The sequence below is a fragment of the Phalaenopsis equestris genome, unplaced genomic scaffold (genome assembly GCF_001263595.1).
Source record: "Phalaenopsis equestris unplaced genomic scaffold, ASM126359v1 Scaffold209617, whole genome shotgun sequence".
NCBI classification, from domain to species: Eukaryota; Viridiplantae; Streptophyta; class Magnoliopsida; order Asparagales; family Orchidaceae; genus Phalaenopsis; species Phalaenopsis equestris.
Genome location: NW_018228769.1, coordinates 275648 through 301644, shown reverse-complemented (window position 1 = coordinate 301644; position 25997 = coordinate 275648). Strand labels below are relative to the sequence as shown.

The window sequence follows — 25997 nt, the reverse complement described above, 5'->3', positions numbered from 1 at the left end:
GTGCGGCCGCATCGTTTGTTTGGGCGTTCGTAAGAGCGTTTTGGAATCGTAGATAATCGCGGGCCGATATTTGTTTTATCCATCAGACGCGGGGGCCTGGTTCTGTTCGGCGTTGGCTAGGGCTTATCGTGCGTAATTTTCCTCCCGTGCCCCTGGTTTCTCTCTCGCGCTGTCCCTCGTGATCTCCTTCACCGATCTCGTGCGTAAACTTCTGGTGAGATCGCCGCACTCCTTTGCTCTCCTTTACCGATCTATATGCGGCTGGAAGGTTTTTTTTGGTGTTCCTTTGGTTTTTTTGAGGGCTAGAAGGCAACTTCGAAGCTTTTAGGTTTCTTGTTATGATCTAGAAATGGAAATTCGAAATGGATCCCATACGTTTTGGTTTTTTGGGATTTTTATACGTTTTGGTTTTTGGGGATTTTTAGCTCTTGCATTTGGAGATTTGGGCTTTTTTAGAACAGAATATGTCGAAAATTTTGGGAGAGGAGGCCCTACTAAAATTTATTCTTGAAATTCTTGGCTTTGGTGTTTGAGCTTTCCTTGGCCTTCTTTTGCTGTTGAAGAGAGATTTGATTGAGGTCTGTTTTCTTCCCCCTCCCTGTGCCCTTTTCGTCTTCTGTTTTGCTCGGCCAAGGTTGCTCCAGGGTGGCACCTTTGGGCGAGAATGGCATGCTGGTAGAATGTGTTTTAAATGCCTTATGATATTCAGTTAAAAGTAAGTTTATGAGGGAGGTGTAGTTCAGTTCTCAAGCATGTATAGGCTGTCTACTTATCTTCTTAGCATGTTTTTACCTATGCAGTGATATTTGGGGGCTAATCTAGCCTTCAAGAAGGGTTGCCTTCATCTTTGTTTATGCTGAACTAATCTATCATATGCTGGAAGAAAGTATTATTTGGGTGGCTGATTTGTGAAAATAATTTTTTTTATGGATAGTTGTCTATTAATGTTTATATTTGGATAGTTGACTATTAATGTTTATATTTTAAATCATTTAGGATGGATCCACAACGTGAACGTCGTAAGAAAATGACATTTGCTACAGCCTTTGCGATGTTGTTATTGGATTATTACCGGCGTAGCACTACTCGCATTCCCCGCATGACATCCACCTTTGTTGGAGATAGATGGGTTGGTGAAATGTTATCCAGTACAGTTCAGAAATATTTTCAGAAATATCAGAAATTTCATTGACTTTGTTTATGGAAAATCTGGAATTAAGTAGTTTAGGACTTTTTTGGCCTAGTTGCTTTATGTTTTCAGTTTGATATTTGGGAAAGTTTTGGCTAGGGATTGTTGGCCTCGCACATTTACTGAACAATTGAAGTTCATGCTTTCGGCTCCGAGTATGGGGCTTCACAGTTGTAGCTCTGTTGTATCATCCTCCAGAAAGAATATTCGAGCTTGTAACCTTATGGAAATGCACAATAAAATATTTTCGAATTCGAAGTCTTACTGTGGATGTAGGTCATTGACCGAACCCCATAAATCATTTGTGTCTTCATATATTTCTTTTTTTTATTCATTTTGTTTGTATTGGTCGCAAATATTTATGTTTGGAGACTGGTGTTCTTGTTGGGCTGATGTTGGTGGCAAAAGTTAATGTTTTTAATTCTCATTTGTTCTCTATAGCTTCATCATGTCTAAATCAGTTGAAGGGGGGCCCTTCGCAATGTGGGATAAGGAGGTAACAAATATTTTCTGTCATCTTTGTATAAAAGAAATAGAAATTGGGAACAGACCAACAACGTTGTAGGAGAATGGCATTTGCTACAGCCTTTGCGATATTGTTATTGGATTATTACCGGCGTAGCACTACTCGCATTCTCCGCATGACATACACCTTTGATGGAGATAGATGGGTTGGTGAAATGCTTTCTAGGCATCCAGTACGGTTCAGAAATATTTTCAAAATATTATCTAGTTGATGTAAGATATCCTATGCAAAGGGGATACCTGAAGTCCTACCCTGACACAAGGTATCATCTTCCTGATTTCGAGCGAGCTAGTGGCACAGTACATGGCAGAAAGAAAATGTTTAATAAACGTCACTCATCTTTACACGGGGTAATTGAAAGAACATTTGGAGTTTTGAAGAAGAAGTGGATCATCTTACGTGATATGTCGTCGTATCCTTTCCAAAAGCAGGTCCATATTGTGGTTGCAACAATGGCATTACATAACTTCATCCGAAGACATTCGTCACATCAAGAGCATAGCTTTGGGAAGCAGTTCTATAGTTGTGTCAGAGGTGTTTCAGCTCGTTGAGGTTTCTTCCGGTGGGCTGATAGTCTCACATATTACACTGTCAGTAGTCATGCCAGCAATCATGTGAAACCGATGTTTTCTCAGGCTGACACTGCAGATGAGACAGATTAAATATTTGAAGTTAAATATTTTAATATTTCTCATTATTATTATACTTGTATTTGTACTTTTTTTAGTTATCCTGGTACTCTTGAGGGTGTGAGAACTGTATGGTATCTTTTAGAGCTTATCTGTGATTATCATATGTTTCTGCACTATATGTTTATTTTATACCAATAAGCTATTCTAAATAAGCTGCCCCAAACAGTTTTATCAGACAGAAGCAAGAATGTCATTTAACTACCATTAAGCTATTCTGAATAAATTGCCCCAAACAACAAGATAGATTATTCTGATAATCTGCAAATTATCAGATTATCAGAATAAGTCACTTATCAGCAGAAGCTGGATAAGCTGCAGCTGCCCCAAACAGACCCTTAATCTTCATTCCCCAAGCACTCCTATTGACCACTACATGATTAACTCAATTGTACATAAGACTTCTACCTAACATCAATCCGAATAACCAACGATGTATGGCCTTGCCCTCATAACTTTTAAATTCTACATGCAGGTCATGCCATGTTTCCCTCAAACTTTTCCAACGAACTTCCAATCCATGCCTTGCTGACACATCTTTTAACATATAATGGGAAAATCCAAGCATAAAAATATAACTTTCACTATTTTATCTTTAATAGATAATATTCCCATTATCATATCAATACAATATTTTCTCTGTATGCTTGTTTTAACACATCTATTGTAACACTTTGACTTCGAAACACTAATAGGGGCAATATGGTAATAGCTTTAACAGTTTTAGTATGCCTGTGAATCTAGATTTACTGAACCTTGCCAACAACAGGATTAAGTCTGGAATTTAAGGCAAAACTGAGAAAATTTTGAGAAGGAACTGGATTTAAAATTGTCATTTTTTATCTGCAAGATTTAACTTGAATCCTACTTAAATCTATTACCAAACGACCCCTTCAGTGTCATCAGATTTGTATTTGAGTGTTTCTGAAAAAAATTATCAATTGTGACCATCAAGGTTATTTCTAAGAAATTTCCTATAATAATTTGCTCTTATGTAACAAATATATGCAAATCCATAGTACTTAAATATTACTTCATCTTCTAATAATATTTACTAATAATAACAAAATAACATCAATTAAAACTACATATCACATTCTCAATTTTAATTTTACCAATTCTAAGCATTTTATAATCCAAATTTTCTTCAATACGGATGTTTTTTCACTTCAAAAGAGAGCATCAATCATAATTAATTTGGGTGCATAAGCATTCACCAACATAAGAGATATTTAATGCCCTTTATAGCAATCTTAACAATCAATCAAATGGTGCAACTTTGTAGGCTTTAAGAACACTCTACAATCACTTATATTGTTGATCTCTATTTTACTTTATAATCTTTATAAATTTCATCATTAACGCAAATCAATCGTACTTGAATACCGTTTCATCTTCTGATAATAGCTATTAATAATAACAATTTTACATTCGTTAAAATTACATAACCCATTTTCAATTTAATTTTTTCAATTCTAAGAATCTTAATCAAAAATTTTCTTCAGTCGTGATAGTCTTTCACTTCAAAAAAGATCACCTATTTAGATTATTTGAGTGCATAACTATATACCAACATGCAGGACTTTCAACGCCCTTTGTAACCATCTTAAAAATAAAAAAAATGATGCAACATTGTAATCATTTAAATTTCTCTACAATCACTTTTAATGTTGATCTCTATTTTACTTGAATCTTTCAATATTTCATCATACATGCAAATCGACCATATATCACTTCATCTTCTAAAAAATATTTACTAATAATAACAAACATCCATTAAAATTACAGAATGCATTTTCAATTAAATTTTACCGATTCTACACATCTTATAATCCAAAATTTTCTTCAGTTGTAGTGGTCATTCACTTCGAAAAAGATCACCTATTCTGATTATTTTGAAACCATAAGTATATACCAACATACAATTACTTTTCAATGATCTTTATAACCACCTTAATAATCAATAAAATGGTACAACTATGTAAGCTCTAAAATCACTCTACAATCACTTTTAATGTTGGTCTCTTTTCAGTAAAACATTTAAACAATTCATCATATATTTAAATAAAATTTCTACTAAACACCTGCTGAATTAATTCTTAAAGTGTTTAAGATTCAAGCGTAACTTTTGCAAAGTTAATAAAAGATGAAAGAAAATCTTCACTTGTTGTACAAAGCAACAACTAAATAATTCTTAAGAGTTAAGACTCCATATACTTTTCAAGGTCAATAAAAAATAAAAGAAATTTTTTTCTACAGTCCCTGCATTATGCTATAATATAGCATAGCTTAAAAACTATCTTCATAAGAAATTTAACAAGCATAAAAACAAGTTATAACAAATTTATTGTCCCATCCCTTAAATTCAAGATAATCTCTCTACTTGCAACACTTCCAAAATACCAGTCTTTTTACATTTTATAATTAAGACTTGCAAACTTGATCTAAAAGAAAGCTATCTTAAACTCAGGCCAAAAAGAAAAGCTTTACAATACAAAAAAATCACAGCCATAATCATAGAAAATTCAAACCAAAGACAAGTCATACTTGGTCATAACGTTACCAAGATAATGAATGAGCAATAATTTGCATTATACAAAGAAAGGGATAACATGCAAGCAAGAGCAAACCAAGAAGGCACATCAACATTACATTTGATAATTCAAAAACAAGCATTGTGTGGTAAAATTCAGACAAAAAAAAATTGTATGGAAGCAGATAACAGATATAAATCACCTACACACATCAGTAGCCCCTTAATCATCATCTTCAAGGACGCTCCGGCGTCGTTGAATCTGAAAAAAGAAATAAGAAGAAATTCAGCAATCAATACTCATTCATGCAGATTTAAACACTAAAATTATATAGGGTCATATTCATACATACCACCCAATTCCTATGTATTTATATATCTAACACCTAACATTTATTTTTTTACATTTACACCACCCAAATCTTTCATATCACATCAAAAATATCACCATTTTAACTTTTAAAAAGTAAAATACACCTTCTCATGCATAAGTAACGTGGCAGGTATGAAAAATTGGAGTTTAGGTGTCAGATGTGAATACATAAGTGATATGTATATAAATTTTCCTATTATATTCGAGGTAAGAGTGGTGCATGTCAATACTAACAGTGACTTTGGTCTGTTTGGTGGTTTGGGTGTTAATCTGCTCAAGAAGTGAAATGAGTTTTTCCTCAGAAACCTGCAACAGAACATGAGAGTTAAGAAAGAAATTATTATATCCGGATGCAGTAAGAGGAAAACATAAGAGATATTTACGTCTGTGATGGAAAGGAAAAATGGTGCTTAACCTTTTCACTTATCTGACCCATTTGAGCTGCTCTAAGAATAACGTCCTCCACACTTCTCGCCTTGTCAGGTTTCACTAATGCGATTCTGGCAACTGTTCTTGCATAAAACATATGAACTTTAATTACGAAGTTGTTAGGAATGAGACAAATTTTCACGGAGATTTGGGCAAAATAAAATATTTTACTTCATCATCCGCACAAAACAACACAATCCCAAGTACATAAAAGATAGGCCTGTAATTTGAGAGGTAGGCAATTCTCTCCCAAACCCTAACTCCTATGATTAAAGAAAACAATCACATACATACCCTAACCCTAATCATAATAAACCCTCTTTATACCAAAACAATAATAATTAACAAATGAATAAATTACCCTTTTAGACTTACACTTAAAATAGGTACTCAAATTATTTGGCGAGATGGATGAAGGTTCCGTGGGGCCGCTCGACTTAATGGAGATTGAGGTGGAAGACATTGGTCTAACATTACTCCTCTCCCAATAAGACACATTATCATCAATGTGGAAAAGAGAAAATTGTTGTTGAAGTAAGCTGTATGACTCCCGCGTTATGTCATAATCTGGAAAACCTTTCCATTTAATAAGCATTTCTTTCCCACCTGTCGATTTCTGACGCACACCTTCTAACTCTAATAGCTCCAAAAGAACATCCATATCTTAGGGAAAGTGAAGAAGATGGCACATTATCATCAATGGCATCTCAAATGAAATACGTGAAACACCGGGTGAAATGTCGATAAGGCAATTTTAAACGATAAGCCACCACTCTGATGCACTCGATGATCTCATAAGGACCAAAATAATATGGAGAGAACTTCTCATTCTTCCATCTTGTGAATCACTTATGTCGATAGAGTAAGAGTTTTAGATACACCCAATCTCCCACCACAAACCGCAGATCACTTCGATGTTCGTCGATTTGTTTCTTCATAATTTTTTGAGCTTTCCATAAATATCCAACAAGTTGTCCCTCTCTTCTAAGTACTGGTCCACCAGAGGTACCAGTGTAGTTCTGTGTCCACAATGCACCAAATGGGGTGAATCGCAACCATAAAAAATTTTAAAAAGAGTAGTCTGAGAAGTTGTATGATATGAAGTATTGTACAGATACTATGCCCAAGATAGTCATTTAGCCCATTGCTTGAGTGCGTCAGATAGAATGCAACGCAAATAGGTTTCCACACTCCGATTAACAACTTTCGACTCTCCATCAATCTGTGGTTGGTACGTTGTACTTATCTTCAATGTGGTCCCTTACATTCTAAATATCTCCCTCCATAAATGATTCAAGAAGATCTTAGCTTGATTTGATACTATCGGCTCTGGCATTCAATGCAAACGAACAAACTCTGGTATAAAAACAACGTGACGATAGAAACAACTGTGTAAGGATGAAGTACAAAGACAAAGTGAGCATAATTGCTCAACTGATGCCCCGCCACCAAAATGACCGTAAATCTTTATGACCGAGGTAAACCTTCAATGAAATCCATTGTCACCTCCTGCCATATCTTCTCTAGAAATGCTAGAGGTTGTAGTAAACTGCCACACGCTAACATCATGCACATGTTTTGTTAGCACACATCAGAACTATGTCTTTATGACATAGTGTGAGGATGAAGTACAGAGACTAAGTGAGCATAATTGCTCAACCAATGCACTGCCACCAAAATGACCGTAAATCTTTATGACTGAGGTAAACCTTCAATGAAATCCATTGTCACCTCCTGCCATATCTTCTCTAGAAATGCTAGAGGTTGTAACAAACCGCCACACGCTAACATCATGTACATGTTTTGTTAGCACACATCATAACTATGTCCTCCACATCTTTTCTTATTCCCACCAAATAAAATTCTAATGTTATCCACTTGTATGTTTTGAGCGTGCCCAAATGCCCCCCGGTGGCACTACTATGAAACTCCTATAATAACTTCAGTATGTGGCTTAAATTTTGAGGTAATACAGAGTCCCAGGTAAAGTAAACAATCACCATTCAATAAATAATTAGGATAGTTGTTCTCTACATTCAGTAAGTTTGATCAAATTTTGTCCAAATCCCCATCTGACTCACTCCCTTTGCCTCAGGAACTCCTAATCCAAAATCAATGTTAAGTGTCAATGCGAACAGTTCAGGCTCCTCCATCCATCTTGATAAAGCATTAGTGGCCTCATTCTCTAATCCCAAGTGATATTGAATCTCAAATTCATATCCCAGTAGCATAGAAAGCTACCTCTGATATTTCTTGATCATCATATGTTGCTCTAACAGAAATTTAAGTCTACGTTGATTCGTGCATATAATAAAATGTCGCCCCAATAAATAACGTCGCCACTATTCTGAATTGCAAGCACAATCGTCATAAGTTCTTGCCCATAAATTGAACTGAGTTTCGCTATCGTAGTCAGCACTTAACTGAAATAAGTTATGGGCCGTTGACACTGTATAAGGACAGCGCCTAACCCATAACCTGAAGCATCCTTCTCTGCAATGAATGGTTGGCTGAAGTCAGGAAGCGCCAATATTGTACACTCTTCATATTCTTATTTAACTTCTCAAAATCCCGGGGCACTTCTTCCCCCCACCGAAAATTTTCCATCTTCAATTGCTCCATTAACGGCCATGCAATTGAGTTGTATCCCTTCACGAAAAATCTGATTGTATCTTGTAAGTCCCAAAAAAATCTCTCAACTCCTTCAGGGACAATCAAACATAACATTCACTTAGATTGATCCGAAGACACCACGCAGCCGACACCACATGTTATAAATAATTCGCCCTCAAATGGGCAAACGAACACTTCTTCAAGTTAGACCATAAACACCTTAAAAGTGCTCAATATGGTCTTCAAAGGAATGGTTGTATGCTAAGTGATCAATGTTTTTATTTTACTAAAATCAATCTCTTTCCATTTTTAATTTGATCTTTTAATTTGATCTTTTATCTTCCAATTCTGATTGTATAGAATCAAAATCATCTTCAGATTCATTTCTAGTTTGTCTATGTTGGAAATCTAAAAATCTCACTAAATGTTCCATCTTGATTTTCATAAGATGTACTTTCTTTTGGTACTAGTATAGGTTTTTCTATAAAAGTATTAATACTCCATTCAGTGTCTGAATATATTTCTGAACTAAATTGTTTGCCAACTATCGCTCTAATACCTTGGCTAGCAAACATTAATTCTAATTCTTCATTATTTAATCTAAATTGAACATTGGAATGTCCCTGCATTTTTCCTATAAATCTTGTTGTTATTCTTAGATTTAAAGATCCAGCAATCATATTATAACCTTTGGTTTTAATACTTATTTTTAAATGTTGTACACATTCTTTAGTATCTATAATAAAGTTTGGAACAAAATAAATGATAGCTTCATTATTATCATATCCATTTATCATTTACGTGCAAAGAAACATCATAATCTTGATCATAGAGATTTCATAAAACCAAAAGAAGATATAGATGTACCTAAAAAATTAGAAAAAAAAAATCTTAATATTGAAAAAATACTTTTTAGATTAGAAAAACTAGAAGAAAAAGATAAAGAAAATAAAAAAAAATACAAAAAATGGAAGTTAAAATAAAAAGATAAAATCAACTATAAAAAAGAAAAATCAATAAAAGAATCTACCTCTGAAAAAAGAAAAAATCAGTAAAATCTTCAAGAAAAGAACGAGGATTTGAAAAAGAAAGTACTCAAAAAGAATCAAGTTCTTAAAAAGAAAAAAAAAACACTCAAAAATAATCAAATACAGAGATAAAAGAAAATATTGATCCAGAAGATATAGAAGAACATAATAAAATAAATAAAAAAGATTTCACGCAAACAAAAAGTGCATCAACAAATACTTATCCATTTTATCCAACTTCTTTAATAGCAGTAAATGTTATTACTAATTTTATAAAATAAATCTCAGATAATTGTCCAAGAAATAATTGGTGGTGGAAGTACAACATCTATAATAACAAAAAATTTATTACCTCATAGTTTTAAAAATTATCATCCCACAAATACAACTTCATATTTAGTAGGAGATCAAACTTTAGAATTTAGCAAATGTTTGATGAATAGTCAGATCAAATTTTTTCTTAGTCATGACACTATGGATGTATCAGAAAAATATAATTTACCAAAAATATTAGTTCATGAAGCTAAAAATAAAAAAATTATTTAAGGACTTAATTTTATGTTAAGCTTAGATGGAAAAATATATAGCAAAAGATTACTTAACTATTAGTAAAAGAACCTCAATCATAACTACTAATAAACATAATAGTTACTCTATGAAGTATGGTAACGAAAAAACAAAAAAAGGAAAAATTTACTTTGATTTGAACTCTGATATTTCTGAATACCTAAATTACTGTTATAAAAAAGATAAAATATTTACTTATCAAATATCTAAATCACTAGAAAAAATATTTCAAAAAAGATAGTCGGACGCACCACTACAATAAAATAAAAAGATAAAATCAACTATAAAAAAGAAAAAAACCAATAAAAGAATCTAGCTCAGAAAAAGAAGAAAATACTAAAAAGAAAAAATCAGTAAAATCTTCAAGAAAAGAACGAGGATTTGAAAAAGAAAGTACTCAAAAAGAATCAAGTTCTTAAAAAGAAAAAAAAAACACTCAAAAATAATCAAATACAGAGATAAAAGAAAATATTGATCCAGAAGATATAGAAGAACATAATAAAATAAATAAAAAAGATTTCACGCAAACAAAAAGTGCATCAACAAATACTTATCCATTTTATCCAACTTCTTTAATAGCAGTAAATGCTATACTAATTTTGGAAGATAAATCTCAAATAATTGTTCAAGTAATAATAGATAGTGGAAGTACATCTGTAATAACAAAAAATTTATTATCCATAGTTTTAAAAATTCATATCCCACAAATACAACTTCATATTTAGTAGGAGATCAAACTTTAGAATTTAGCAAATGTTTGATGAATAGTCAGATCAAATTTTTTCTTAGTCATGACACTATGGATGTATCAGAAAAATATAATTTACCAAAAATATTAGTTCATGAAGCTAAAAATAAAAAAATTATTTAAGGACTTAATTTTATGTTAAGCTTAGATGGAAAAATATATAGCAAAAGATTACTTAACTATTAGTAAAAGAACCTCAATCATAACTACTAATAAACATAATAGTTACTCTATGAAGTATGGTAACGAAAAAACAAAAAAAGGAAAAATTTACTTTGATTTGAACTCTGATGTTTCTGAATACCTAAATTACTGTTATAAACAAGATAAAATATTTACTTATCAAATATCTAAATCACTAGAAAAAATATTTTAATTAGCTGAAGAAATACAAATAATAGGAGAAAATACTTTAAAATATTAGGAAAGAAATAAAAAATTAGCTAACATGCCAATTATAAATAAAGACTTAGTCATAAGAATAAAAGAAATAGAATAAAGTCCTTTAAATTAAGAAGAATTCAAAATTCAAATAAAAGAATTAAAAAAATTAGGATTAATTAGAGCTTCTAAATCAGAGCATAGATCAACTGCATTTATGACAAGAAATCATGCAGAACTTTTAAGAGGAAAGGCTAGGATGGTTATAAACTACAAAAGACTAAATTGTAAATTGGTTCCTTGCCTATTAAGCAGAAAAAGATGACCGAATTTAACAATTCTTCGCTCCATTCCTGCAAGAAAATATTGTGAGTAATAAATTTCTTAGTATGACTACAGATTACATTGCTAAAATATAATGATCAGAAAGATCTAACTTTATTAATCGATGATCAGAAAGATCTATTTATACGTTACTATGATCATACAGCTCTGTCTACATATTACTACATCATATGACTAAATAAACATGGCTACTTATTACTTGACCTTAAAAGATCTTTTTAATGACTATTTTAAGGTGGTTTGAAATCTAAACATTTCAAATTTTCTTTAGGATTTTTTATAGCTCTGGAAAGAAAATCTTAATGAAAATTATTTTTTCCTTTAATTTTTTCAAAAGTAACATTATATCTATTTCCTTCAATAGTAGTTATAAAATTAATCAATCTTTTATTATATAATTTTCTTTCATTTTTATTTTTTTAAAAATGTACTATAGTTTCGCAATCTGTTCTTATAGTAAATTTCTTTTGTAAAAATAATTTAAAGGTATGAAGTGCATTTATTACTCCTAGTATTTCATAATCTAGAGATGTCATATTTTTTGGTAATTGTTTGAAGCTACCAGAAGCATATGTGCATAATTTTTCAGTATTCTGGTAAGCTTCTTCATATGATTTTACCCTTAATTATGTACCCCATCCATCTTGAGTTGCATCTACTACTACTATCTTGTAACCTAATTCTAAAGGTAAAGTTAATTTTGGTAAATTTTTAACTTGTTCTTTTATTTTTTGTATAAGTTTTACATCTTCTATATTAAAATATTTATGTCCTGTGGCAGAAGTCTTTTTATATAAAGATTTAATTGTTTTTCCTAAGTCTTTTATATATGGTCTAACATAATTTAAAAGTCCTAAGAATTTTTATAATTCTTTTGTATCTTCTATTTTATCAGAAAATTTTAGTATTTTTTTAGAGATGTGATCTTGTAATTCTATTTTTCCTTTACTTATTTTTTGTCCTAAGAAAACTATATATTCTTTTGATATTTCTATTTTCTTTTTAGATGGTACAATTCCATTTTTAATGCATAATTTTAATACTTTTTCTGTGTTATAGTGTTCTTGTAGAGTATGAGATATAACTAAAATATCATCAATATATACTAGTACATAATTTGAATGTTTAAATACACTATCCATTTTTCTTTGGAATATACTTGGTGCATTCTTTAATCCGAAAGGCATAATTAGTCATTCATAATGTCCTAAAGGTGATGTAAATGCAGTATATTTTATTGATTCTTCATCTAATTTTATTTGCCAAAATTCTGATTTACAATCAAACTTAATGAAGTATTTTTTATCTTGTATTAAATTTATTAACATATCTTTATCAGGTATTTTGCATCCATCATCTTCGGTATAATCATTTAGTCTTTTGTAGTTATAACCATCCTAGCATTTCTTCTTAAAACTTCTGCATGATTTCTTACCATAAATGCAGATGATCTATGTTCTAATTTAGAAGTTCAAATTAATCCTAACTTTTTAAATTCTTTTATTTGAATTTTGAAGTCATCTTTATCTAAAGGACTGTATTCTATTTCTTTTGTTCTTATAACTAAGTCTTTATTTATAATTGGTATATTAGTTAATTCTTTATTTCTTTCCCAATATTTTAAAGGATTTTCTCCTATTATTTGAATTTCTTAAGCTAATTGAAATATCTAATTGAAATATTTTTCTAATGGTTTAGGTATTTGATAAGTAAATATTTTATCTTGTTTATAATAGTAGTTTAGGTATTCAGAAACTTCAAGGTTCAAATAAGAGTAAATTTTTTCTTTATTTGTTTTTTCTTTACCGCACTTCATAGAGTACCTATTATGTTTATTAGTAGTTATGATTGAGATTCTTTTATTAATAGTTAAGTAATCTTTTGCAATATTTATTTGTCCATCTAAGCTTGACATAAAATTAAGTCCTAAAATAAATTCTTTATTTTAGCTTCATGAACTAATATCTTTTATAAATTATATTTTTTTGATACATCCACAGTGTCATGACTACGAAAAAAATTTGATCCGACTATTCATTAAACATTTGCTAAATTCTAAAGTTTGATCTCCTACTAAATATGAAGTTGTATTTGTGGGATATGAATTTTTAAAACTATGGATAATAAATTTTTTGTTATTACAGATGTACTTCCACTATCTATTATTACTTGAACAATTATTTGAGATTTATCTTCCAAAATTAGTATAGAGCTGTTATTAAAGAAGTTGGATAAAATGGATAAGTATCTGTTGATACAGTTTTTGTTTGGTGAAATCTATTTTATTTATTTCATTATGTTCTTCTATATCTTCTGGATCAATATTTTCTTCTATCTCTGTATTTGAATCTTTTTTAGTGTTTTCTTCTTTCTCAGAACTTGATTCTTTTTTAGCACTTTCTTTTTCAGATCTTGATTCTTTTCTTGAAGATTTTACTGATTTTTTCTTTTTAGTATTTTCTTCTTTTTCTGAGCTAGATTCTTTTATTGGTTTTTTTCTTTTTTATAGTTGATTTTATCTTTTTTATTTTAACTTCTATCTTTTGTATTTTCTTTTTACTTTCTTTATCTTTTTCTTCTAGTTTTTTCTAATCTAAAAAGTATTTTTTCAATATTAATATTTATTTTTTCTAGTTCAAATTCTATTTTTTTTAATTTTTTAGATACATCTATATCTTCTTTTAGTTTTAGCATTTTCTTTTTATTTTCTTTATCTTTTTCTTCTAGTTTTTTCTAATCTAAAAAGTATTTTTTCAATATTAATATTTATTTTTTCTAGTTCAAATTCTATTTTTTCTAATTTTTTAGATACATCTCTATCTTCTTTTTGTTTTATGAAATCTCTATGATCAAGATTATGATGTTTCTTTAAACAAAAATGACATATTTCTATAAGACATAATTGACATCTATATCTATGATTTTGGTCTGGATAATAAGTACAATAAATACATTGTTTTGTCATACTACATTTTCTTGATTATCCATAAAGATATGTCAAATCTAATCCTTCTTCACTAACAAGTCTGAGCTAAAGAAATGACTCATGGTAGGTTGTATGATCCCTAACTCCGGCATCAGCTGAGGGCAGTGATACGGGTGCACATTGACAGAAAAAACTCCCTTGCCTCAAGGTTATCGCACGCTTGTGTTCCCTCTGAGGCGGCAATCCACATGACAATTGAAAAACTTACGCAAAATGTTGTAGAATTGTTGGATCCGTGTCGGAATTTCTATCTACTTCGTATCATTTTTCTCTTCCATACTATCCAACTCGACCAAGAATCTCAATCATGCATCCTGAATTGCCCTAACCATGGTCTTGAGTGTCACCAAGGTCTTACATAAATTTGGGTCACAACGAAGCACTATGATATTGTCTCCCTCCTAAAACTCAATTGTCAGAAGTTTCCAATTCAACTTAGTCTCTCCTAAGGACTGTAACTATTTCATGCTCAATATCACGTCAGTACCTCCTAAATCTGAGGAAAGAAAATTACCTACCATCTGAATACTCTATAATGTCAAAATCAACCATTTACAAACTCTTCTGCTTTTCTCCATCATGTCCCCATCATTACTCAAAAATTTCATGTGTCTACCATCACAAGCCATAATTGCTCCACTACTTGAGCGGGAGATGAAGTTGTGGGTGGCTCCACTATTTACCAATATCACTACATCCTGCTCTCTAATCTGTCTCTAAAGTTTAACACTCACCACTGATTTCACACTATTTACCAATATCACTACATCCTGCTCTCTAATATGTCTCTAAAGTTTAACAGTGTGATACGGTGTGAATCTCACCACTGATTTCAATGAGACTTCTACTGCATCCAAGTGAGGATGTTCCTCCACCACCACAACGAGAACCACCTCTATTTCTTCATCACTTGCCTGCACATTACACTATGAGAACCTGTAAAGTTCGATCCTTGCAACAGCATCTTGGGGCAAATTTCTCATTACACTGAAAATATAACCCCTTGGCTCGTTTCTCTTATATCTGTCTCGACAAAACATTTGAATGTCACTCCCGGTCAAGGAGATTTCTGTTGCATCCAACTGAGGGTGTTGCTCCACCACCACAATCTCTATTTCTTCATCCTTAGCCTCCATGTCACATTATGAGAACCTGCAAAGTCTAATCCTTGCAACGGTATCTTGGGGTAAACTTCTCCTCACACCGAAAACATAACCCCTTGGCTTGTTTCTCTTACATCTCTCTATCTCGACAAAATATTTGAATATCACTCTCAGTTATGACCCATTCTTTATGTCCAGTGGAGCCTCACTCTAGAATACCATTATTTGAGTTTTTGGTATCGTAGTGGTTGTAGCATTTCGATATGACGCGCCACTTATGTTGCTCCTATTAGCCCGTTCCATGGTGTTTTTAACTTCAACCAACTGTTTTGATTTCATATTTTCTCTCAATCCTCACAGTCTCAGCAACCGAAGTGCTTCTCAAATTTTTAGCCTCAACCCCCCTTTATGAGATTTCCTTCCAATACTGCTTCTAATATCCCTCTCAAACGATGTGATTGCATCTAAAATTTCTCTCTATAATTCATGACAGACCTTTCTTTGACTAATGCAAAAGACTATTTCGTGTAAATCTCCTTCCCGCACAATTCTAAAATGCTCCAACAATCGATCTTTGAATTCTTCCTAAGCTATGATTGGTTGACGTTGTTCTCTCCATTGATATCAAGTTAGAGCATTCTCTTCCACAAATAGGGCAGTAAACATCAATTTTTTCTTCCTTTGTCGGCTCATTATCAACAAAATATCTCTCTACTTGATAAACCCAACCATAAGTATCCTCTCTGTCAAAGATCGGCATCTTCAGCTATCTTATGTGTTAGGGTCCGTTTGGCACGGCGGCTTTCAACCGACGTGGGTAGCAGTCGCGATTTGTTGTCGTTTGGCTCGGCGTCCCGAGCACGGCGAGACAAAGTTTAGGCGGAACGCGGGACACGGATCGAACACCGCGGCCGGCGTTGAAGCGATGGATTTTTACGTGCTTATCTCTGTCGCTCCATTGTCCGAGATGGCCATAGTTTTTGGTGAAATCGAGAGCTATCTCGTCTTTGCTTTCCCAGCTTTGCTCTAATCGCGACTGTACCACGAGGGTTCATTCACGAAGGCCGTGCTTTTGGGTGAAACCGGGAGCTATCTCAACGTTGCCTTCCCAGCTTGCTCTAATCTCAACTGTATCGCGAGCGTTCGTTCCCGAAGGCTATGGTTTTGGGCGAAACCGGGAGGGAGAGGGAGGAATGGATTATTTATAATAAGTTTTAATTTTGTTAATTTAATTTAGTAATAATTAATGATTAATTCATTAATTTCAAATTAATCAAAATTAAACCAATTTATATAATGTATTTAATGATCAATTAATTAATTTATAAATATATTTTTATGTTCTTAATTATTTGATAAAAATATAAGTTTTCTTAATTATTAATTAATGTAAATTTATTGTTTAAAAATAATTTGTTTAATATAAAAATTATTTTATATTTTATTTTTAACAGCTTATTGTTTAAGAAATAATTTGTTTAATATAAAATTATTTTATATTTTATTTTTAACAGCTTTATTTAAGAGAGGCGGAATGGTCATTTCTGCAGAAACAGTTGCTCCGGCAGTTGTTCTCACACAGCTGTAACAAACAGACAGCCAGTTTCCCCGCAGCAACTTCCTGGGGCAGCGTAGCTGCAGCTGAAAAACCGTGAAGTTGCAGCTGCCCAGAGTTTGTTTGAGGCAGTTGTTGACTATTTATAATATGTTGATAAGCAGATTATTCTGATAATCTGCAGATTATCAGAATGAGCTGGCTTGCTGTTTGGGGCAAGTTTGGGGCAGCTTATTCAGAACAACTTGCTGACAGTTGTTGTTGGATAAATGACCATTCCGCCCCTGTTTGGTTAAGCTGTTTGCAATAGAACTGTATGGGAAAAATAAAAAATAGAACAGAAGTCTCAAACTATTTCAATGTAACTGGTATCAACACCCACAAATACAATGTGAAGTTGCATATTGAAGATGGTGCAGTGAAGATGGTGCAACTAATATTTTTTGTGACAATAAGACAAAAAATGGAATGACTAGAAATTCAACCTTTCATTGAAGAACAAAACATGTCAATATCTGCCTGCATTTCATCCGAAATTTGGTTGATAAAGTTCAGCTGAAGCACTAAATTACTCATGAACAACTAACAGATATATTAACAAAGCACTTTCAAGGGGAGTGTTGATAACTTATTCAATATTAATGTCTTTGATTTGGCCAAGTCTTTGGGAAGTAGTTATTGACTTGAATCATGGGTGAGTCAACCCATATTTCCATGTTTGAGGCATATAATCTTTTTGGAGAGATTAATTAAAATCATGAAATTTTGTTCAGCACATTAGAGGCATATAATCCATATTGAAGAGCAGAACAATGAAAAAGCGACAGAAAATTGAAGTACTGAAACATCAAATACTGTTATAAAAAAGCTGAAATAATCTAAATCAAAGCAAAATTAAAGTTCCAACCAAAAAAAAAAAAGGATCATTCTTTTCTTTAAATTCTACTATTTGGGAGCAGTCTAGCAACCTGAAGACAAATTTCACAAATTGTGCTCCATTCCTCAAATCAGCCATACATTCAGACAAAGACGATCGTTTCCACTGTTTGATTAGTTACCTTCAGCGTTCCAGAGCAAGCGCATGGGGATTCCATGCTTGTGGCTCCATCTTTCTCCTCCTCATGGCATATTCTACAAAGGCAAAGCATTGAAGAAGAAGAAGAAGAAGTTCCAATTTCCTCAAACTTTGAAAATTCCATCTCTTTGTCTCGAAAACGGTACTCTCGGAGCCTTTGATCGAAGGAATAACATAGTTATCGATGAGGATTCGCCTTGGAGCCTTGCTTCGAAGCTCGGAGAAGAGGATTCGCCGAGCAGAGAGGGGCACGAAAAATTAGGGCGAGGGGGAGAGTTAGAGAGAAGCTTCGTGGAAAGAGGATTTGCCGTGGAGAAAGGCTAGGGCGACGGGGAGCAGAGAGGGGCACGGGAGAAATTTTTCACCCTAACGCGTGAAGCTAACGCAAGCCGCGGCTCCTTCCCCACTTCGCCTTCTATTAACAAAATTTTCCCACTGCGTTGGAGCGTTACCAATAAGGTGAGCCGAATGTGTTTTTCAAACACTCCAGCGACGTTTTCATACCGCTATCGCACCCGATAAGCTGCCCCAAACGGACCCTTAGTCTCCCAAATTTTCTCAACTGAAACTCCTTACACCCATGAAGCGGTGATTGGATTCCCCTCCTCAACCCACAGTAAGTTTCCTTATTTCATAAGCTCGGTTCACCCAATTATCGATTTATCAATCCCCACAAACTCATGAATCAGCTTACGCTTGAAAGGTAATCATAGTTGTCGTAGAAAAAGGCAACAGCATAGTTGGATGCATCTATGGACCGATATTTTGCTCACCGCACTTCCATTTCAGGTCAAAATCCTTTGAATCGATCTTCTCCAGACTAAAATCACACGTCGTTGTCTCATTCTGCAGCTGTCGCTCGTTCCAACTCGCATGTCGCTCGATCCTGTTTGTCTGATGTCACTCGAGCCTAATCCACATGTATTTACACGATCCTATTGTCCCAGATATGCTGAAGGCAGTGGCGCTGCCCCTTGCATAACCCCGCTTGCATGGATCATGTGGATGGGGTTCTATTCCAAGCCGAACTTGCACCCCTTAGCATTGTCCCTAGCGATTCCAACCGAGTGGTATTTTTTTTCAGATTGGGTGAAAGTCCACGAGCCTCTTCATCAATTTTCCCAAGGTCATGAATCACCCTTCCATGGACAAGAACCACCCCTCCATGGACGAGAACCTCCCCTCCATGAACAACTTGAATTGGCTTGCCTCTCCGAACTTTTCATCCAAAGCAACGACCTTCTTGGATGCCATTACTCCCAGGTGAAGCTACAATAACAATTTGTTAGGAACGAGACAAATTTCCACAGTTTTTTTACTCGACAAACACAAAACAACACAATTCCAAGTACATAACAAAAAAACCTACAAGACGAGAGGCAAGCAATTCTCCCTCAAATTTTAAAGATAACAATTACATACCCTAAACCGAATCATATTAAACCCTATTTATATCAAAATAATAATAATTAACAAATTACTAAATTGTCTTTTTAGACTTGCCCCTAAAATATGTCTTTAAATTATTTGACAGGCTCGGTGTGGGCTCTGTTGGGCCACTTGACTCAAAGGAGCCCGAAGCGGAAGGAGTTGCTCTAACAGACTGATAGCATACTCGACCAAAGATAGTAGGCGTATGCGTAATTTTGCACAATATAGCTAATAAGTACACAAAATGGCATTCAAGTGATACGAACTGCATGAGTGGTGCCATCTTCCGCAAAGGCCTCAGAAAAACTAAAGAATTTCAACCTTAAGCATAGCTACGCAATCATATTAGTGATAATAAAAAAAGGACTCCAATCTATATCAAAGTGCCTCATTTGAGCCGATAGAATTAAAAGAAAGGTTAGCATAAGCTTGCCAAAATTAGCATGGAAATCAAAGTTGTATAAAGGGTATGATATGTCAAAGCACAAGAACCCCAACTAACGATGGAACTGTTCTCAGATTTCAGTTTTTATTAATCAAAAGATTAAAGCTTCTCTAGAATAAGTGCTGTCTAGAAATGAGAGAAAATAACCCTTCTAAAGATTCCAATTTCAATGAACATGGAGAGAAATGCATCTGACAATGAAAAGCTTCTTTTTCAAAATCTAATGGTTTTTATCAATTAAAATTTGAGGTATTCCTCAAATGTCAAATCAATTTTGTGGGTCTAGTTGGATAAGACCCGAATCTGAAAGAAAGATAATCACCAGTGTCAAAAATCCCAACTCAAAACCAACTTGACCAAACTCAAGTTGACCCAACCTAAAAATCTGTCAAGTCAAGCTGAGTTATTTATCCGTCAATCAAAATTGAAAACAGCCAACAGACCCTAACTTAGCATTATCTAAATTAGACATAGCAAGAATATGAAAAGGGCTACTTGTAATGCTTTTAACATATTTATGCCAATTGTCAGCAAAAATAAGAGAGATTATTGTGTGCATATTACACAAGTAGATCTACATGGAGATTAAGTGAGAAGAAGTTATATTAGATGTGTCTAACTAGTAAATTAAAATGTTCACCCTAGTACATACCTTTGCACACACTGACATTATGATAAGCACTATAGCACACTGCCCATGATAGAACATATAAAAACAAAAGAATATTTTAGTACAGCCTAAAAAAAAACATGTCAAGATATATTTGATCCAATTTATATAAAGATAGGCTTGGAAATCATTGTATTTGTGATGAGATTAAAGTTTCACATTATGAATTTGTATTGCGCTATTCTCAAAACAAATCATATTGATCTCAAGCTCATCCTTATAGAATTTTATCAGAATACCAGATATAATTTTTTCCTGCAACCAATGTTGCATTTAGAGATATTTCTCTCATAAGTGGTTCAATAAAGGGAATCAAGCAAGAATTAAAACAGGCAATTCTTTCTTCATAAATTATTTCAAAACCATCCTCATAATATATTTGCAAATGCTATATTCTATAGCTTTCACATCAGAATGATTACTTAACTGAACAATACGATTCTCGAAGACTATCAGCAAACTGGCACATGAGGATCACCCAAACAAGACTGGAAAATATAAAATTCTACACTCAACCAAATACAAATCATGCCCATTGAGATGAACAATTTCATGGTCTAAGCAATATTTTTTTTCCTTTTGTTATTTATTTTATAGGTTTTTTTATTAGTTTTATATTAGTTTAATTTGTTTTAAACATGCCTATAACGATGCTTCCTGTTTAGAATGATTGTGTTTAATAATATCTATGTTGGTCTGACTAATTTCTCTATGCAGGTTGGATTGATTCATCTCTATTGGTTGGATGTCTTTAGGATGGATGTTGCATTAAGCCGTATTCCTAGTTGGATAGATGTATGTTGAGTTGTGCTCTATTCTTAATTAGATTTTTAACCTATTGGCTATGATATTGTTTGATTTTAAAACATATTTTTATGAGTAAACGTGACATGATTTCAATTAACTTCTATCTTAAGGGCTTGTTTGGGATTATTTTTTTTCCCTTTTGTTTATAAAAACATGTATGGTTAGTGTGTATGTTTCATGTTTCTATTTTTTGTTTCTAAAAAAAAATTAACATGATTTTAAAAATACTCAAAACAACTGATAAGTATTTTGAGTGTTTTTAAAAACAATCATACTTTAATCAAATAGCCAAACATTTTTTGTTTCAAATTAAAACAAAAACAAAACAAAATATTTAAAAAAATAAAAGTGATCCCAAAGAGCCCCTAATTGGTTAGTTACCATGCATATTGCTTAGTATGATATGTGACAATAGTATTTTAGGTATTACGTTCATCGACACCAAAGCTAGAGGGATCTACCTGCTACTTTTTTATGGGCTTAGTTGTTAGGAACTTCACCAACCTTGAGATCCCGATAAGAATATTTTTTTATATATTTGAGGGGAGAGTTCGTGAATAGAAATAAAGAATATCTTAGGAATGTATAGCAGAATAAAAGAAAGTTTCAAGTTTTAGGTGTCCTCAATGTGCTTGAATGTTGGTTAAATGTGGATCATCCTAGTTTGTTGCAACTTGCAAATGATGACTACCAATTTAGGGGGAGCTCTCTTCTTATATCAGCACAAAGCTTAGATTTCTAATTCTAGTGAGATATTTCCATGTGCATTTTTATTCTATAGTAAGCATTTTGTGCGAGTGAAATTTGGTCAAAGCTCACATAATCTTAATTTCTAAGTGCAATGTAATTTTCGAGTTTGGCACCCCGTTTTTGTCATTTCTCATCCCCAAAAAGGAGACCGCGGTGTTTGGGAGCCCGCTTATTTCAAGCGCTTCGCAGGCGTCTGACTGTAGATCGACGAAACGGCAGGGGGCGAGTGTGTTCAGCGGTATAAACTCTGTTCCAACTTCAAAAAGTCGCCGCTAGCCCTCTTGATTAGCTGAAATTCCTACCTCAATCCCTGCAAATACCACTCGTCCCCTCCCCATTCTCGATCATAACCTGTGTCTTTAGGGAAGAAACCCAGTTGCGAGCTCCACTCCATTCGTCCTCAATGTCGTCGACTCTTGTTGCCTATCTCTGTATGTTTCTCTCAAACTGTTCTCTGTTGGGATGGTTTGAAAGATATTCATTTTAGAATTTTCCATTTGGGTGCTTTCATGGTATGATGTTTTTTGTTGTATCATCCTAAAGGTTTACCTTTTTGTGGTTTGATTCTTTCCGTTTTATGATTTTCTCATTTTGTTCTCTCTGCTTGCCTGACAAATTGCATTAACCCAATGGAAATCATGAAAGATCAACCAGTTGACTAGTTTGATTACTCTAATTGCATTTCATTATCTCTGCTTTAAGATATATGTGCACTGCTCTCTTTTTTTTTTAATATATGTTGAAGCTATGTTTTTTATTGAAGTTACGATGTTATAGTAATTCGCTTGCTCTTGCCTTTTTTTCAACCATTTTCTATACGATGTTATAGTAATTCGCTTGCTCTTGCCTTTTCTTCAATCGAGAGAACCATTTTCTGTGCCTTTTTTTCAACCATTTTCTAGAAAGATATATGAGCATATCTATTTTATTTGGTACAATACATATTATCTTCTTTTCTCTCTGCCTTCACTTCAATTTTTTATTGATCAAATGGAAATCTGGAGTTTTAGTTGTTACAAAAAAAATTTCAATCTAGAAAAATAATTTCTATATAATAATTTAAGTATTGTTTGTTTTTTTTAAAATAAAAATCATTGGGAATGCATTTGAGTTGATGCAAATATGAAGGTTCGATGCTAGATAAGTTATCATCTTTTATTTTCCTCCTGTTCAATCAAGAAAAGTTATGAATGAAGAGATCCATGTACATTGCTCTTATTTTTGAAATTTTATCTTGAAGCAATTTTATATATTAAAGTTTTGATGTTAGATAGTTAATTTGGCTGCTCTTGTCTCTTCGTCAATATAGATAAACATTTTTTGGAGAGAAATTTGTGCACAGTTTGTTTTTTTTTTTCTTTTTTTTGAGAAATTATATCGTTGGAAAGTTATTTGTTCTGATGCAAACGTGAAGGTGGGATGCTAGATATTGATATCGCCTTCTATTTTTCTCCTTTATCTTGAAGCAATTTTATATATTAAAGTTTTGATGTTAGATAGTTAATTTGGCTGCTCTTGTCTCTTCGTCAATATAGATAAACATTTTTTGGAGAGAAATTTGTGCACAGTTTGTTTTTTTTTTTCTTTTTTTTGAGAAATTATATCGTTGGAAAGTTATTTGTTCAGTTTTGATGCAAACGTGAAGGTGGGATGCTAGATATTGATATCGCCTTCTATTTTTCTCCTTCTCAACAACAACAACAAAGCCTTAATCCCACTACGTGGGGTCGGCTACATGAATCCTTTTTCTCCATTGTATCCTATTTAGTGTCATGTTTTTATTTAGTTCTTGACTTTCTCTAATGTTGTCTGTCACAGGAGCTACGCCAACCCTATCACGAATATATTCATTCCGCATTTTGTCTCTAAGTGTAAAGCCACTCATCCACCTAATCATTCTCATCTCGGCAACACTTAACTTATTATTATGCTTCTCTTTTAAAGGCCAACATTCAGCGCCATAGAGCATTGCAAGTCTCATCGCCGTCTTATAAAATTTTCCGTTCAATCTAAGAGGTACTTTTCTATCACACAAAAGGCCCGAAGCATTCCTCCACTTCAACCAACCAACTATTTTTCTCCTTCTCAATCAAGAAAAATTATGAAAAGAGATATATGTGCACTCTCTTCTTTTTTTTTTTTTTTTTTTTTGAAAATTTATGTTGAGGCTATTTTATATATTATAGTTCTTATATTAGGCGATTAATTTGTTTGCTCTTGCTTCTTCTTAAATCCAGAGAAACATTTTCCGGAGAGAAATTTTAACACATTGTTCTTTTGTTTATAATTATGTCATTTGATATGTCGTTGTTTAGATGTAAACTTGGAGGCTAGATGTTAAATAAGTTATCACCTTCCATTTTCTTCCTGCTCAATCAGGAAAAATTATGGAATGAGGGATATATGTGCACAATTTTTTTTTTTAATTTATGTTGAAAATTTTCTAATATATTCAAGTTCCGATCATAGATAATTAATTTGGTTGCTCTTGCCTCTTCTTTTATCAGAGAAACATTTTTGGAGAGAAATTTGAAAATTTTTTTTAATAATTATTGCATGTGAATGACTTTGTGTTGATGCAAACGTGAAGGTTGGATGCTACATAAATAATCACCTTCCATTTCCTTCTGCTTAATTAGGAAAAGTTATGAATAGAGAGACATGTGCACTACTCTTTTTAAAAAAAAAATTCATGTTGAAGCTATTTTATATATTCAAGTTTCTGTTGTTAGATGATTAATTTGGTTGCTCTTATCTCTTCTTCAATCTAGAGAAACATTTTCTTGAGAGAAATTTGAACACTGTCTTTTTCTTTTTTTTTTTTTTTTTTTGAAATTATACCATTTGAAATGTGTGTGTTGAAAGTGAGATACTAGATATTGATATGACCTTTCATTTTCCTCCTGCGCAATTAGAAAAAGTTATGGAATGAGAGATATATGTACATTGTTTTTTTTTTTTTAAATTAAGTTGAGGCTATTTTATATATTATAGTTCTGACGTTAGATGATTAATTTGTTTGCTCTTGCATCTTCTTCAATCCAAAGAAACATTTTTTTCAAAAAAGATTAAGCACTGTTTTTTTTTTTTTTTTGAAAATTATATCATTGGGAATACCTTTGTGTTGATGCAAACGTGAAAGTTAGATGTTACATAAGCTATCACCTTCTAATTCCCTCCTGTTCAATCGAGAAAAGTTATGCATGGAGATCCCTCCTATTCAATCGAGAAACGTTATGCATGGAGAGATAGACATGCACTGCTCTTTCTTTTTAAGTTTATGTTGCAGCTATTTTATATATTCAAGTTCAAATAATAGATGATTAATTTGGTTGTTTTTGCCTCTTCTTCAATCCAAGGAAATATTTTCTAAAGAGAATTTTAGCTGTTGAATCCAAAGTTGTCAGGGAGATACGCCTAAGGAAAATAGCACTAAGGAGAGAGAGAGTGTGAGAGTGAGAGAGTGTGAGAGTGAGAGAGATTAGTAAATTCACGTAACCTTTATTCATAAAATGGACCCTATTTATAATAATGGGGGATGTATAATTACAGATTGAACCCCTAATAAACATAGATACGGTGGAGATATTTTACTCAATACAAGAATAGTGAACCAAGAGCCCTGAAAACTCCTGGTTGGATGGGACCGGGATTCTGGGAAACTCTCGGTCGGACAGAGTCAAGTCCCTAAGAAGACGTCCGGTCGAACAAAGCTAGATCTTATGAAAACCTTCTGTTTGGCTTCATTTTGGCT

General features: G+C 32.9%; 1 protein-coding gene across 2 annotated transcripts in view; it reads right to left on the bottom strand.

Annotated features, from left to right (window-relative positions):
* Window positions 1-4957: 4957 nt before the first annotated feature.
* LOC110036675 (DNA-binding protein DDB_G0278111) overlaps window positions 4958-25997 on the bottom strand; it is a 40284-nt gene continuing 19244 nt past the window's right edge. For both annotated transcript variants that reach the window (XM_020741174.1, XM_020741173.1), the window contains exons 5-7: window positions 5726-5817; window positions 5545-5616; window positions 4958-5199 (exon numbers count right to left, since the gene is read on the bottom strand). In XM_020741174.1, coding sequence (XP_020596833.1) covers window positions 5161-5199; window positions 5545-5616; window positions 5726-5817 — 203 coding nt within the window. In that variant the 3' untranslated portion in view covers window positions 4958-5160. The remainder of the gene's footprint in view (window positions 5200-5544; window positions 5617-5725; window positions 5818-25997) is intronic.